Below are 16,889 nucleotides of genomic sequence, written 5' to 3'. Positions count from 1 at the left end.
TTGTACACATTTACCTTTGTTGTTTAAAAAATTTCATTTCTACCATGGACCTTTAAAACTTTACATATATTTTTGAACCATTTATTGTTAAAAAGAAGCAAGGGAAACTAACGACTATTGAGTTATAAACATGGTAAATGTATATTGAAAAGTAATTGGTCAGTGGTGATCAATAGTTCCCACATTTGCCATTAAATTTATTGAAAACCACGTCTACCGTTGTTTCATCCAAAAGTCAATTTCTATCATATGTAAAATTGTTTTAAAATAGTTTTCAATTATGCGCCAAAAAAAAAAAAAAAAAAAAGAATCCAAAACATAACTTGTTGATTTTCTATTTATAAATGATGAGGGAAAATTCACACGTGATTTGATATTTACAACATTATTTATATAACTTTCCATCAATATGTTCTATTAATTTCTAAAACTAAATTTAAATATATTTAAAGATATATATAAACTAAGAGATGAAAATTGAAGTCCCTACTAATAAAATATTGGGTCCACCACCTAGAATGTTGAGCAGTAGGAGCGTGTCTCTTTCTGGACCTTTCCCTCCATTTCTTCTACACTTTTTCAGTCATCTCTCTCTTTCATTCAAAATCCAATCTCCGTTTCTCTGCAGCCATAAGCCACGCTCCAAGCATCTTTATCTCTCTCCATGGCTACGCTAACTGGAGCTTCTTCTTCTTCTTCTTACATGTGCTTAACCAAGGTATTACCCCCATTCTCTTCCACTTCACTCCCCATTTTGTTGCCAAATCTTTCCAAGGTCCCTCGCGATTCTTCTTTCTCTTTGCCTTCCCCTGTGACTGGAAGGAGAAAGGTTCGGTTCAATCCCTCTTTTGCTCGGGACCGCGAGTTCGGCGATTTGGTGGAAATGAGGGAGACGACGGAGACGCGTTTGTACTCTCTCGCGCCTTTTCCTTTACTGTTCGTCGCTGCTCTTCCTGGAGGTACTTACTCATTTCTGTTGCTCTTCAGTGGTTTGAATCCTTTCGATGTTGTCTTGAAACTGAGTGCTTGGTTGCTGTTTGTAAGTCTTCTTTTGCAGTCGACGTTTACTGTATCTTCCTGATGTTAGAATGATTTGTGTTTTACTTGACCTTAAAAACTGTTGTCGATGTCTTAGAGGTATTACGAAAGGATAATTTGTTATTGCTCTGAACTTGCGAGATTGATTCGAAGAAACTTGTTTTCATGCTCACACTAACTCGAGAAAAATCATGCGAGAGAAAGTGAATTGATCTTCTCGATGAATTCTGTGTTCTTCCAGGCACATTATGCCTGGACTGAAAAGATTGGTAACACAAGTGCTAATCCATTAAAATTTCAATACCTAAGAATGCTGCATCTATATGTCATGAGGTACAGTGTATCAAGGAATTTATGCAGTTCAGGTCAATCTTGTTTACACTTTTTAGGCTAACGAATGTTCGTACAATTGAATCCTGTGTCTGCGATGAAGAATTTTATGCACATTCATGAGGAAGCAAGCATGATATTTCAATTTTGGACTAAAATTAATTTTCAATAGATTCACTTTTCCCAATACTGTTAATCTCCATTTGTTGGCCCCTTCGAGAGTTGATAGTCTAGGTTTCCCTGCTGGCGGTTTCAAAGTAAAGAAAGCAAGATTCAATTCCATTTGGTGGACTAGTTTCATTCTGACTGAGACGTCAGATACTCTGTTGGATGCAAATTATAAGAACAATTGAAAATAAGAAACCAAACCTCTAAGACGTTTGGAATGTGGTTTAGATTTTCTAGTAGCCAACAGTTGACCCCCCTTTTTGGTTTTCGCTCACTGAAGAGTTTTTTTTTTTTTTTTGGTAAAAAGAAATACGCATGTTCCTTGGCATCTCTTCATAGGACGTCTTGTTCTTCCTCTTGTCTATATGTTCGTGATTTACAAGTGTAGTAAAATGTTTCTTGTCTTAGACATATGCACATGGAAAGCACAAATAGAAAATATTTTTCTTTTCATTTCTTCCTTTCAATTGAGGCGAGACGCAATCTTGGGTCACATCTCATGAACTTGAATATCTAAATTACAGCGGGAACTGTGAGGTCTCTCTTTGGTCCTTTTGTTGAGCTTGTTAAATCTTGGAATCTTCCTGAATGGTTGGTACATTGGGGTCATCCAGGCAACATGGTAAGTTCTCTTTTGTTTTGCTTCTTGGGTAATAATAGTATAGATCCAAATTACTGTTACAATGACTTTCTAAGTTGAGTTGTGTCCTGATTAGGCTGTTGTGCTCTTCGCCATGGGTGGCTATGGAACATATTTAGGTTTCCGAATCCGTTACTCTAACGATGTGGTATGAATTAGCTTCATAACTTTTCTGCAATTGCCGAGGAATTCTGCATTCGCAATTCAATGACATCTATTATTTGAACTGATGCAGGAGGAGAAAGCCAATGCCAAAGACTTGCATCCAAAGCTTCTTGGTGGAATGTTCTTCTTTTTTGCTCTTGGAGCAACAGGTGGAATCACTTCTCTACTTACATCAGACAAACCTATATTTGAGAGGTACAGTGATAAACCAATTCCCTTACCCTTTCTCCTCCTGATCAAAAGGACATACGTATAATCTCAATTGTCATAATGTGTCCGAACGCTGAACTACTTTATCAACTTTTAACTCGTGCCATAAGCTGCCATAAGTTGATTATTTCTATGAATAATTTTGGATGGCAGTTGCCTCAATGTAAAACAGTTATTAACAGTTCATATGAAGCACTTCCATGAAGGCTTGTTAACTATTTTATAGACCTACCATAAGTTCCAAGGACCAAAATTTTCAGCTTAGACAAAAGGTAACTGTCAATACAACGTAACTTATGCTTTCATCTTGTCTATAGTCCACATGCTGTAACGGGATTCATCGGCCTTGCGCTCTTGACTTTACAGTCTCTTCTGCCTTCACTTTTTGAGGTAACGATCAATGCTTAACCTTCTTTTCTCTACTTGTTGTCCTCTTATTGTTATCCTCGTGTGCAGGATAATCCTGGGCTGCGGAATATTCATGGTATTTTGGGTAGTGGAATCATGACACTGTTTCTCATCCATGCTGCACTTGGACTTCAACTTGGCCTCAGTTCCTAAACCATAGCTGCAAGTAAAGCACCACGTAGGTTGTTGTTTTGAGTTTTTCAGTACAATCTCCTTTCGTTGTCGCGCAACCTGCAATCGTTACGTAGGAGGCCTCCATGCAGTCCTTTCAGATTAGGAAAACTTCATATTACTGCCTTTTCTCAGATCTACCAGGCTGCCTTTCTTGTTCACAGTATATTCATTATTCTTCTAATTTTAATAAATTTATGTTGGGGCCTCTGAATTCTACCTGTTCCTTTTCATGCTGTTGGCGCTAGTATATGTCAATCTGTTGGCGTTCATGTGTGTATGAAAGCATAGATGGTTTGAACTTTTAAGATAGTTTGGTTTCTTAGATCCTTTTTGTGGTCATTCGGTTCTGATTCCTTTTCTAGTCATTTGGGGTCGAATAAGCTCGATCATTTTGTGTCTTATAAGTTATTGACTTGTTCTAATTCATGAATTTATTAAATACAAATTTAAAAGTTTAGGAATGAATTAAACATTAATACGAAAAGAAAAGAAAGCTTCACTTTTCTAGCCCATGGACTCATTTGATGGTTGAACCTATATGAAATGACCTACCATCCATATAATTCCTGTTTGTCACAATGTCCAATTCCAGGTTAAAAGTGAGCTCATTTCAACAGTTTGACCATTCTTTACTCAACCATTCACCAAAATCTTGCAAGTGATGCTATAAGAAATTAGGTTGGCTTATAAAATATTTACCAACTATTTGATCACAAATACATAAACATATTCAATCAGACAAGGGGACGTATATGAAGATTTGAATATCTAATCTTAAGAAAATAAATACATGTCAATTATCTCTAATCTTAAGAAAATAAGTACATGTCAATTATCGTATGTTTACTTTAGCAAAGTTAGATAGTTCATGTTATCATCATACCTGCATCTCTATCTTTACTAAAAGTTGGTTGGTTTTTAACCGTTTTTCTTTTATCCTTTATTTATTTTAGGTAAACTACAAATTTAGTATCAAAATGTTCGAGACTTATATCTATTTGATTTTGAACATTAAAAACTACAAATTTAGACTTGGAGCTTTCAATTTTTTTTTTTTTTTTTTTTTTTTAATTCATAGATAATAAGGAGATAACATTCAAATTTATATTTAATAGATAAATTAATTTTTAAAAAAAAAAAAATCTCTAATTTATCATTAAACAATTAGAGACAAAGTGGAGCGTCTATTCTTACATGGGATATGAATTGATGGTAGTTGAGAAGAGTGGAACACAAGTGATTAGGCAGTTGAAAGCTCCCTAAAATTGCGAGGGAAGAGCGATTCTTTCGAATTCGGAATTCGGACTTCCAATCCTTCCATCCTTCTATAAATCTTCATACTTCCTTGTTCTCTCAACTTCCTCCTCTTTAATTCATCCTTTTCAAGCTTCGAATTCCTCAGGACTTTTCTTCAATTCAGGTACAATACAAATTCTCTGTTTTTTTTGTACAAACAATTCCAATCTTCCACTGTTCTTGATTTCTTTACTGACTCTCCTGTTTAAGAACTCCTTCTATATGATTCTTACCTTTTATTACGTATTTGTTCCTACATTTTGATGATTTTTGTACCAAATGACGATTCGTCTGCTCTTATTGATCCTTTATGAACCAGACTTGATCTATTCTCAAGTATCTGCCGATTGATTTGTGGTTGATGTTTCGTAGACCTAGTTTATGAAATCGTTGCATTTTGTTTTTGATGATTTTTGTACCAAATGTCGATTCGTCTGCTCTTATCGATCCTTTATGAACTAAACTTATTCTGAAGTATCTGCCGATTGGTTTGTGGTTGATGTTTCGTAGACCTAGTTTTTGAAATCGTTGCATTTGTTTTTGATGATTTTTGTACCAAATGTCGATTCGTCTGCTCTTATCGATCCTTTATGAACTAAACTTGATCTAATCGGAAGTATCTGCTGATTGATTTGTGGTTGATGTTTTGTAGACCTAGTTTATGAAATCGTTGCATTTTGTTTTCTATTCTGTTTCGGTTCCTTCCAATATAATGCTGATTCGGTTTGGTTCGGAAACCAACTCTTTGGCACTATTTGTATCAGTCGATAATGGATACCTTCCTCTTCACTTCTGAGTCTGTCAATGAGGGCCATCCCGACAAGATCTGCGACCAAGTTTCCGATGCTATTCTTGATGCGTGTCTTGAACAAGATCCGGAGAGCAAGGTTGCTTGTGAGACCTGCACCAAAACCAACATGGTCATGGTGTTTGGTGAAATCACAACCAAGGCCAACGTCAACTATGAGAAAATAGTTAGAGATACTTGCAGGGGAATCGGATTCGTCTCGGCCGATGTCGGTCTCGATGCTGACAACTGCAAGGTACTTGTGAATATTGAACAACAAAGCCCTGACATAGCACAAGGTGTCCATGGACACTTGACCAAGAAACCTGAGGAAATTGGAGCTGGCGATCAAGGCCACATGTTTGGTTATGCTACAGATGAAACCCAAGAGCTCATGCCACTCACTCATGTCCTTGCTACCAAACTTGGTGCCAAGCTCACTGAGGTCAGGAAGAACCAAACCTGCCCATGGCTTCGACCTGACGGTAAGACTCAAGTGACCGTTGAGTACAAGAATGACAATGGAGCCATGGTCCCCGTTAGGGTCCATACTGTTCTGATATCCACCCAACATGATGAAACTGTATCAAACGAAAAGATTGCTACTGATCTGAAAGAGCATGTCATAAAACCAGTGATACCTGCTAAGTATCTCGATGACAAGACTATCTTCCATCTCAACCCATCTGGTCGTTTTGTCATTGGAGGACCTCATGGTGATGCAGGGCTAACAGGAAGGAAGATCATCATTGATACCTATGGAGGGTGGGGTGCTCATGGTGGTGGTGCATTCTCAGGGAAGGATCCAACCAAGGTAGACAGAAGTGGTGCCTATATTGTTAGGCAAGCAGCAAAGAGTGTCGTGGCTTCGGGACTTGCTCGTCGCTGTATCGTGCAGGTTTCTTATGCAATAGGAGTAGCAGAACCTCTGTCAGTGTTTGTAGACACCTACAAAACAGGAAAGATCCCTGATAAAGATATCTTAGTCCTCATTAAGGAGAATTTTGACTTTAGGCCTGGAATGATTGCAATCAATCTTGACTTGAAGAGGGGAGGAAAGTTTAGGTACCAGAAGACGGCTGCTTATGGTCATTTTGGCCGTGAGGACACAGATTTCACTTGGGAAACTGTAAAGCTCCTCAAACCAAAAGCCTAATTAGCTCAACTTGATGTCTGCAAGTGATCATCACAACCATTCGTGTGCTTGCAGGAAAAATAAAGAAGCTTTTTTCTTGATTTTTTTTTCTTCTTGTGTTTCTGTAAACTCAAGTGAGAAGCGTGGCTGAGTTCCACCAGCTCTCCGATTAGCTGAGGCAGCCCTGTCCTGAGTTTGTACAACTTGAATTCCTCTATGTTGTTCCTCTATTAATTTCATTTGGCATTTTGATTTAGAATTATACCCTTATTTCATTCTGTGCCTTCTATATTTGGATTTGAAATTCTGGAGCTGATCATGAACAAGTTTAGGCCTTATCATTTAACTTTAGTGTGTATGCCATCCTAAAACTACCTATCTTGCCTTTAGGAGTGCAACCAAAACCTGCCTTGCAGCTGTTCTTCCCCAGCATCAAACATCTCAACGACCCCTTCATCAAACATTTCATCAATATCTCCATAGATGAAAGAACCCTTTGGAAGTTGGAAGAATCCACTAACTTTATGGGGTATAAGGAATCTTACAGTGGTTTTGAAGAAACAACGAAAGAATATGCTCTCTATAATTTTTCATCATGTCGGTATACGATGATCTCAACATTTTCTTAATATCCTCTCTATAACTTTTCATCATGTCGGTATTTGATCACGATGATCTCATCATTTTCTTATATCCATCCGACAATATAATTTAGAAGTTGAATTATTTGAATGGAAAGGGATTAGAATTTAAAACTGAATTAATTGGATGGAGTGGGATTACAATTTAAAATAACTCCCTTCAATCACAATCTGTTCCCATAATTTCACGATGTATTTATTTAAAAATTTATTGTGGCCTCTCTATTATTGGAAGGGCTAGTTTCCTTAAATGCCCCTTTCTTTTCTCTCATTTTCAAAACTACGTACATTTGGGAGCATTGCCATGCTGAAAAGTACACACATTTAGAATGTCAATTTGTAGGGACATTTAAATAATTAAATAAATATACTCTTCTTTTACAAATATCTCCCTGAACTTGCATGCAATATAAATTTGGTATATGACGTTTTTTAAATTATTTTTTTTAGTTTTAAAATTTAGTTGAGATTTTTAAAATTTAGTTGAACAATATATATTTAATATAAATTTGGTCTTATGGTTTGGACTTTATTTTCAACTTGGCTCCAAAAATTAAAAAATTTAAGTTAAGAGTTAGACATATATCTATAAGAATACAAATTGCCAAATTGTCAAATTGGAATTTAAGATTTTTTTTTATGGTAAGAATACAAAGACTTAAATCTCTATCCCTGAATGAAGAAATAAGTATATGTTAATTACTGTTTAACGATGTTTACTTTCACATAGAGAAATGCATTTGACTTCTTAAGTCGAAAACTTGTATCGAGTATAGTAAAAAAATCTTCATTTAAATTGAAAATAGGGGAAGGATGAACATTATATTATATTTTTGTATGAAATATTATTGAATTTATCTAAAAAAATTATGAAAAGCTTGATACAAATTTTTAATTTTTATAAAAATAAGTAAGAATTTCGTAAGGATAAAGATGGCAAGAGAAAGCAAAGACAGGACAAGAATTGAAAGGAAACTGCAACGAAACCACATTAAATTAACCCACTTAGAATTTGATTAAAATTATAAGAACCAAATTAGTAATAATTTCATTAAAAACAACAAGATGTTATAAAAAGAATTTATAAATTATAATTAAAAGTAGAAAAGGACAAGACTCCAAACACAAACCCTAAGTCAAGAGAAGGTGAAAGGAAAAGACAAAGCTATCCTTGTAGGATGTGGGCTCCACTCCTAGTTAGGGTTCATCCACTCAAAGGGAGTAGGGTCACTTTAGGGAAAGGAAACATCATGTAATTACCTCCAAAAAAAAAGAAACAAAATACCACTTTTTTATAAAACAAAATTTTATAAATATTTTTATATGATAATTCTAATACATAAAAAGACGGTCTAAATTTACAAGTCCTTGCGTTATAAGTTTAGAGGTTCTTGCACTACAAGTTTATGAAAATGATAATACGAACTTTCTGGTGTCCTCAAGTCGAAAAAAGGACCTATAAATAAATATATATTTTGTTTTATTAAATAAATAGGACCCAAATAATTAGAGAAAGAAATTTAATTGGCTTTATGATCAATCAAAGGTCCCTCCTTCACATGCTACAATTGGGTTATGCATGCCAAAAGTATAGTTGAAATGTCAAATGTACATCTCTATTGTTTCTAGTCAAAAAAAAAAAAAAAAAAAAAAAAAAAACCACTTTTTCTTCCATTATGGCCCAAAACCTTTTTCATTTACACCAACAACCCCAAATTACAAATATTTTACTCTTTTTCCCCCTCTGAAAAATAAATTAACTATAATGTTTAATAAACGGGGGACGATCATTTATTATGAGTAGGTAATGAGTTACATGTAAGTGACAATGCAACCGAATTTAAGCTCTTGCATTGAAAGAAATTTATTGTCGGTAAGACTTTTTTGTTTTTTTTATAGGGGTTCTCGTATGAGTTGAGTTGAGTAGGATTATGACAATTTTTAGATTCAACTAAATTGTTCGAGTTGTAAATTGTTTCAACTTAAACCATCGTTATTAAATAATGAACTCAACTTAATTCAACCATATAGTTTATACGTATTTTTTAAAAAAAAATTAAAAGTTTAAGAGTATTAATTAAAAGATATTCTATAAACAAAATATTAATAATTTCTTTAAATATAAGAATATTGTTAAACTTTTTAAATTTTGAAATAAAATACAAAAGTTAGATGTATTTTTATTACAAGTATTTGTATAACATAAATATAATAATTAATTAAAAACATGCAATATTTATAGACATCACTAACTTTGTCTCTTGAAGTTTTAAAAAAATTAAAAATAAAAATAAATAAATATTGGCTGTTGAATTTGAAATTAGAAAATCATTCATATTTATTATACAAAATAATTAATAATTAATGATGTTGATATGTATAAATAATGTCAAACTATATATCTAAGACTCTTTGTGAATCACGCCTAAAGGATAATGAAAATATATTGCATGAATTGGACTATACTAATCTTTAATTTAAATAACATAATCATACCTAAACTAACTATATATTTTATTCTTACAAATCTTTGAAATTTTATTTTTTTTAATGCATGGGTGGTGTTCGATTCTCATAAAATGTGTATTTAAATTCAAAAAATATTGGTCGGTTCAGCGTGAAAGTGAATATTTCGTTAGGTTATGTATGAATGTTCGATATTATTCGACTTTAATATTTAGTAGCTCGTGCTATTTTTAGTATATTATTTTAATATTTATATTAGAAGAAAGCATGTGGCATGACTTATGATCTCGAGCTTTATAAATATCGCTAATATTTGTATAATGTATAAACTACATTAAATTACGAGCGTGTAAGTCCTAAGCTTTTCATGCTTTAATATCCTTTTAATTATTTATGTTATTTCCTTTGTGGTTTTTTCACTAACCCTAACCGAAATTAACATCTGATAGTCCTGAAAATTCTCTGCAATATGGTCAGCCTCCACAAGCCAATATGAGTCCCTCAATCACATTCACAGACCAATACGAGTCCCTCAATCACATGCTTCCGAAATTGACATTTGATAGCCCCTACATCCAGCCATATGGTCAGTCTCCACAAACCAATATGAGTCCTTCACCTGCTTCTAACGTTTTTTTAGAAAGGCCACCCAACATAAAATTGCTCAAAGCAAAAGAATTATCGAAAAGAAATGTGCACAGTGTTAGTATAGACAGCAACTTTTAATTTTTTAAGCAGTTTTTAGTCATCATATCTTCAAAATCACTCTCATTTGAAACGTAGTTAGAAACCAACCCTTACATAATTATTAGTCTGAGTATTCATTAAAATTTGATTATACTATTATTCGTGAAACATAAGGTTTTATTTTCTTGATTTTTTTTTTCTAAAAAAAATTGTTTCCCATTTTCCATTATGTGAAACCAAATTGGATATAACTTCCCCACTACTTTTCTTTTGTTTTGTTCATATTATTATAATATTTCTTTCCCCATCATTGTCCACTACATTTTAAAAGTTTAGTACAGTAAATAAATAAATAATTGTGAATTATTATTATTATTAAAATAGTTGTTCGGTAGATTAGAGGATTAATTTTTAAAAAAATAAATAAGACGAATGGAAACAATAATTATAATTTTTTTTTAATATAAATCGTTATTATGTAAAATACCAGTAAAATCGTTATTATGTATTTTTTTTAATATAAAAGAGTGTTTACAAGAAATAAATACTAAAATATATTTCAAATTTAATTCCCAACTTAAACTTATCAAATTGTAGGACCTTAAATTTATTTTATCAATAACGTGACAATTTTTATCTTCAAATTTAATTTTTTCTAAGTAATTTTTTTATCCTAAATTTATTAATTTCAATAAAATAAATTTTTGCACAAAAATAAATTTAGACCAAAAAAGTGAAAAAAATAACCACATTTAAAATAATAACTTATTACATAATTAAAAAAGTTTTAAGGGTGAAGACTAAGATTTGAGATTGTAATTTGATATTTGAAAGTTTTAAGAAATTAAAATTATTATTTTCATAATTATAACTAACGGTAAAAAATGTTTAGAAAATAAAAAAAAAAAAAAGTTATTAACACGTGTGGTCAAGTCAAATAACGAGTCAAATACGAACGGAGTCTAGATAGACGGCCAGGCGGAAGCAACCATAATTTTCGTTACTTCCCAAAAAATATTAAATTAAAAAAAAATGGAAAGGATGAACCATCATACATACGCATCATACATACATGAATGGCACATCATAAATCCACGCTGTCTATAAATATGCATTTTATGCCCTTTTTTCTCTCTTCAAGCAAAGAAAATTTACAGGCTTGACATAACAGATGGGTGAGGTTAGTTGCAGAGCCCAGACTCATACGCTTTACGCTTCTTTCCTCTTTTTTTTCAATTTCTTGTTCATCAATTGTATGTTTTCGATTCTGAAGGATGAGAGGTTGTTGTTTGTTGCTGTAATTGTGGTGGATTTGAGTTTAATTTTTGGTTTTCGTTTTGATTTCAGAAAGTTGAAGGTGCTAAAAATGACGGAGAGAAGAAGGCCGGCGATGCCGGTCAGAAGAAAGACGACGGTGTAGTCACTGCCGTTTTTAAGATCGATATGCATTGTGACGGTTGTGCTAAGAAAGTGAAACGAGCTGTGAAGCATTTGGATGGTAAATATCCATTGACTTCACGATTATTGAGTTTTTCTTAGGTTTTCGTTTCTTTTCCCCTAATTTTTTTTGCATCAATCTGTACTGAAGCGATTCTGTTTGTCTCGGTTTTTGTCTGCCTTTTATGATTCGGCGATTCTGTGATCCTTGATTCCTCCAAGAATATTCTGCGATTTTCATATTTTGATTGTCGATTTTATCAAATTTGATTTTGGCTAGGGTTTTCAATCTCTGTTTCGTCTCTGGTTGGTTAATTGATGTAATTTACACTTTGTTTATAGGTGTGAGTGACGTGAAAGCGGACTCTTCATCCAATAAACTCACCGTAACCGGTAAAGTAGATCCTGCCGTAATCAAAGCGAAGCTGGAGCAAAAGACCAAAAAGAAGACTGAAATCGTTTCTCCTCAGCCTAAGAAAGATGGCGGTGGTGATAAGAAGCCCGACGAAAAGGCTGCGACGAAGCCTGACGAAAAGGCTGAGAAGAAGACCGAAGAAAAAGGAGAGAAGAAAGCCGACGAAAAGTCAGATAAGAAGACCGACGAGAAAACCGAGAAGAAGGCCGAAGAAAAGAAGCCTGAAGAAAAGAAGGCCGAAGAAAAAAAAGCAGACGACAAAAAGGCAAAAGAGGTAAAACCAAAAATATTCAACCAATCTGATGGCTGAGAACAGCTAGCTGCCGGCGCGTGTAACACACGCGAGTCTCTTCTTTGAGCTCAGCTAGCTTATAATTTATTCCGGAAGTAAATTTTAGAAATAGCTACTAATTTTTGTTCAATTCGTTTCTGGAACAGAGCACTGCGGTTTTGAAGATGCGATTGCACTGCGAAGGTTGCATTCAAAAGATTAGGAAGGCACTCATCAAATCCAAAGGTGAAGAAATATATCTCTCATTCGAAATTCGAAATTCAAAATTGAATTGAAATCAATTGTACAATCGATAATGAAGAGTACTAACTCGACGTCTCTGTAATTTTTCAGGAGTCAATGAGATTACAGTAGACGCTCTGAAGGATCTGATAACAGTGAAAGGCACCATAGAAGGAAAAGATCTCGCAGGCTACCTCAAAGACAAGTTCAAGAGGTCCGTTGAAGTAGTTCCTCCCAAGAAAGATGAACTCGCCGCCGCTCCCGCTGCCGCTGGAGGCGACAAGAAAGAAAAAGAAGCCGGAGGAGGTGGTGGCGACAAGAAAGAAAACGACGGAAAAGCCGCCTCCAGCGGTGGAGACGGTGGTGGCACAAAAATGGAGGTGAGCAAGTTGGAGTACAGCGGTTCATCCTATCCGCCTTCAACATTCTATTACGACGCTCCAGTTCATTCTCAGTACAGTTACGCCATGGAAGCTCAACCAAGCTACCCTCCAGTTCATTCTCAGTACAGTTACGCCATGGAAGCTCAGCCGAGCTACTCTCCAGTCCACAGCTTCGCAAATTCCAGCGGCTATTACGCAAATCAAAATTACGCACAACAAGGTTACGCCATTCCGATGTACGATCACTCTCACGCGCCTCAGATGTTCAGCGACGAGAATCCAAATGCTTGTTCTGTCATGTGAATAAACAAACATATCCATTAATGGTCCTAACGTAATACATACGCTGTAATGCCAAGAAGAAGAAGAATTAGATGTTTATTTTTGTTAATTTTCAGATATGTCGGCCGGCCGGCCGGCGACGGTAGGTCAGCTGCCGGCTAGTTAGTCCAATTCAATTCATTGGGGGAGTTGGTCGTTCTTTTTCTTATTTTATTGTAACTTTTGTTCTGTTAAAAAATATGACGTAATAATAGAGCCTGTTCCGTGTAATTTTGTCTTTAATTATTTTCGCCCACATTTATTATGCAATAATATTTATTGGCTATCATTACCAAATTAATTAAATTCATTTATGAAATATGTCACCCAATCCATAAACTTTCAAAATTATTATAAAATTAAAAATTTATAAAGTTTAAATTTATATTTAATTAATCCATTAATTTTAAAAAAATATTTTTAATAATTTATAAGTTGCAAAATTAAAAGTTTAAATACTTTTAAAATTTTCTCCAACCAAGTATATTGATAATATCTAGAAGCCAGGAATGTCAACGATGCCACACTGATTCCTTTTTCTAAATTTAAAATTCTTTGACGGGATCGAAAATGGTGCTAATTGGACAGTATATATCTGATTAATTAATTAAATTAATTATCATTGGTATTTTTAATAATTAGCAAAAAAAAAAAAAAAAACTCAAGAAAATTTTAATGGTAAATAATATACTCCTTTTTAGGCTAATATTACCATATATATTGTATAAAATGTACCAAAAAAATATTAAATCAGAAAATTTTAAGTCAAACTTCTTATAGAACTCTCTAAAAAAAATGAAATTCATATTATGAAAATAATTAATATATCCTTTTACAACATTTAAAAAATTAATATATTTTACATCAATGATCAATCATATGCTGTCTTTTTTTTTTTTTTTTTTTTTTAATTTCATGAAATTACTTTTTGTAGAACATCATGAAGCTTGCCTCTCTATTTTTATTTATTTATTAATGGAATAAAACTCAATAGATAATTTAGGATTGTTTTAATGAATATTCCGTTTCTTAAAAGTTACTTATATAAGATGTTAAACTACTATTTTAATGAACATTTTATTCAGTTTTTTTTTAATTTTTAATTTTTTATTTTATGCAGAAGTCTTGAATTCAGCTTTAGTTTAGTCTTTATCAATAATTCAATAATTCAATAATTTTTTTATTTTATTAAAAATTAAATCAGTAAAATATTTATTTTTATCTAGAAGAGGTATAAAAATAATGCGAATTAATAACGAAATTATAATATATATATATATAATCAACGACATTTTGCCACAAAAATATATCTAAGGTTGATTACCTCATCCTCCTTTATTATAATTATTATTATTAATAATTGGATTTTTAGGTTTGTATAGATAAGGACAAATATTCTGACGCATGTATATATATCAGCAATTTAAAATAATCAATATTTTAAGATAGATAAACAAGTATATATTGAGTTGATAGACAAAATATTATTTATTTATTTTCAAATATTTACCTTTTAACTTTAATATATATTTTAAAACATATATTCTAAATATTTAAAATTTTCATAGAATTATTAGAGAATAGATGATAAAAAACTATTAGATAAATTTATAATAATAGAAATAGGTGGATTCCATGTAAACTTTTTAATTCATTTATTTAATTCTTAGAACTTTAAATCTTATCTAAATTAAGAAATTAATTATTGAATATCTTACCATGTTAATTTTAAATTTATTTAAACAAAAAAAAATGTAAATTAGGGTAAAAACAATGTACGAGTAAAAAATATATATTATAATATTTCCGACGGTTTTAGCCAAATCTGGAAGTGGTTTTGGACGGAGGAATTGTCGAAGAAGCAGACAAAATCTCTGCCTAGTCATTCGGGGCCCACTCCACCTAAGACGCCGTTGACCTGTTGTACCATTGGATTTTCCACGCCACTTTTTTTGTTTTTTTATTTTAACATTTTGTTTAAATAAATAAAAAATGTAATTATTTTTTTATATCAAAATAGATGTCACGAATAAGCTAACACATAAACTATTGAATAAGATTACTATATATTATATGAAACCGACATGGCACACGCACATAATAATTTCCATATAATACAATATAATAAAAACTATTTAAATTATTAATTCATAATTCCAGCTTGGATAATACTTGGATTATATATATATATATATTGGACGGTATATGGATATGGTTATGTAATGTTAAGAAGGTTTATTATATTAGTAAAAAACTATATATTTTATATATACGTATTTAATAAGGTTTATAACGTATTTAACGTTTTTTAATATTAATTTATTTATTAATATTAACCACTAGCAGATAGTGTTCGTTTTAGTTGGTTATGTATTGTTGTCGGCCTCTCGATTTTAAAACGGGCCTACTAGGAAGAGGTTTCCACACTTTAAGGAATGCTTTATTCTCCTCTCCAACCGATATGAGACCTCACCATCCACCTTCTTGGAGCCTAGTGTCTTCATTGGCACACCGCCCCGTGTTTGGTTCACGTACCATTTGTAAGAGCCCAAGCTCACTGCTAGCAGATATTGTCTGATTTGGTTAATTACGTATCGTCGTCAACCTTACAGTTTTAAAACGCGTATACGATGGAGAGGGTCTAGCCCTACTTCGATCAGTGCCTTGCACCTATCCATTTTAGTTAGTTACGTATTGTTGTCAATCTTACCGTTTTAAAAGTATATGTTTGGTAAAAAAAATATTAAACTACAAATTTAATGTATGAGCGTTAATAAGATTTCTAACGTTTTAGCTATTAAATATAAAATTTATAATTTATAAATAATTAATTACTTCTAGATAAATATTAGAGATGGTTTAAAAAATTGAGGGTTCAGAATTTATTATATACAAAATTATTTGAAAGTAATGGAACTAAAATTATAATTTAATATAAAAAAATATGGGACTAAACAAAGAAATTTATTTAAAATATATATGCTTATTTTATTCTCTATACGGCATTGAAAAATTGTGTTTATTTGGGGTTTTTTTAAGGAAAAAAAAACTCAGACCGGTCGCCGATTTTTGTAGACTATGGTTCTTCTGGGTTTCGAACGGTCAAATGGCCGAAAAGTCCTTAGAATTTGAAGCCTTAAAAAAAGGTCTTTTCAAAATTTGAATAGTCAATTGCCCCAATTTGTCTAAGTTCTTTGTTCAAAACAATTACACTTTTAATTATATCATATAGTCTATAAACCCAAACACTTTCACACTTAATTGTTATGAGCAATGCGATTGAGCTAAAGGTCGAAAAACTACGTTTGTTTGACCATCGGTTCATCACGATCTACAGTGTCTTAAAAGACTCGAGGACGACAGTTTTGCCACTCTTCCTCTTGAATAAGGATTTGAATCAACTCAATGACGATCAGATTACGACACATATTCCTACAAACTTGACATCATTGTTGGGACGGATAAATACCCTAAAAATATAAAGAGATTGCCCAGAATTAAAGGGATGCAACCTAACGTTGTTTTGCCCGATGAGCCCTCGATTGTACATTGTTTTAAGTATCGGTGTATGTTGATACCACTTGCAAACTACAAGTGATAGCGACCTGATCTTATCTGCTTGACTAAATTAGCGAATAAACGATATAAAAAGTCATTGATGATTTATTTTAATT

The 16,889-nt window shown here is 32.6% G+C and overlaps 3 protein-coding genes across 3 annotated transcripts; all 3 read left to right on the top strand.

Moving 5' to 3' along the window:
* The first annotated feature begins 528 nt into the window (after positions 1-528).
* On the top strand, positions 529-3,344 carry LOC111803268 (translation initiation factor). The gene is made up of 6 exons (XM_023687597.2): positions 529-959; positions 2,061-2,158; positions 2,253-2,324; positions 2,412-2,536; positions 2,869-2,941; positions 3,008-3,344. Exons 1-6 carry the CDS (start codon positions 665-667, stop codon positions 3,110-3,112), a joined length of 768 nt encoding a protein of 255 aa, XP_023543365.2. The 5' UTR covers positions 529-664; the 3' UTR covers positions 3,113-3,344.
* Positions 3,345-4,360: 1,016 nt separating this feature from the next.
* On the top strand, positions 4,361-6,626 carry LOC111786323 (S-adenosylmethionine synthase 3). Its single transcript, XM_023666629.2, has 2 exons — positions 4,361-4,553; positions 5,194-6,626. Exon 2 carries the CDS (start codon positions 5,200-5,202, stop codon positions 6,370-6,372), a length of 1,173 nt encoding a protein of 390 aa, XP_023522397.1. The 5' UTR covers positions 4,361-4,553; positions 5,194-5,199; the 3' UTR covers positions 6,373-6,626.
* Positions 6,627-11,186: 4,560 nt separating this feature from the next.
* LOC111804511 (heavy metal-associated isoprenylated plant protein 3) lies at positions 11,187-13,446 on the top strand. The gene is made up of 5 exons (XM_023689342.2): positions 11,187-11,325; positions 11,493-11,643; positions 11,925-12,271; positions 12,436-12,514; positions 12,623-13,446. Exons 1-5 carry the CDS (start codon positions 11,317-11,319, stop codon positions 13,195-13,197), a joined length of 1,161 nt encoding a protein of 386 aa, XP_023545110.2. The 5' UTR covers positions 11,187-11,316; the 3' UTR covers positions 13,198-13,446.
* Positions 13,447-16,889: the final 3,443 nt, after the last annotated feature.

The sequence above is a fragment of the Cucurbita pepo genome, chromosome 10 (genome assembly GCF_057944985.1).
Source record: "Cucurbita pepo subsp. pepo isolate OVF chromosome 10, ASM5794498v1, whole genome shotgun sequence".
In the NCBI taxonomy this organism is placed as follows: Eukaryota; Viridiplantae; Streptophyta; class Magnoliopsida; order Cucurbitales; family Cucurbitaceae; genus Cucurbita; species Cucurbita pepo.
The sequence above is the reverse complement of the archived record's forward strand: the minus strand, read 5'-3'. Positions and strand labels throughout refer to the sequence as shown.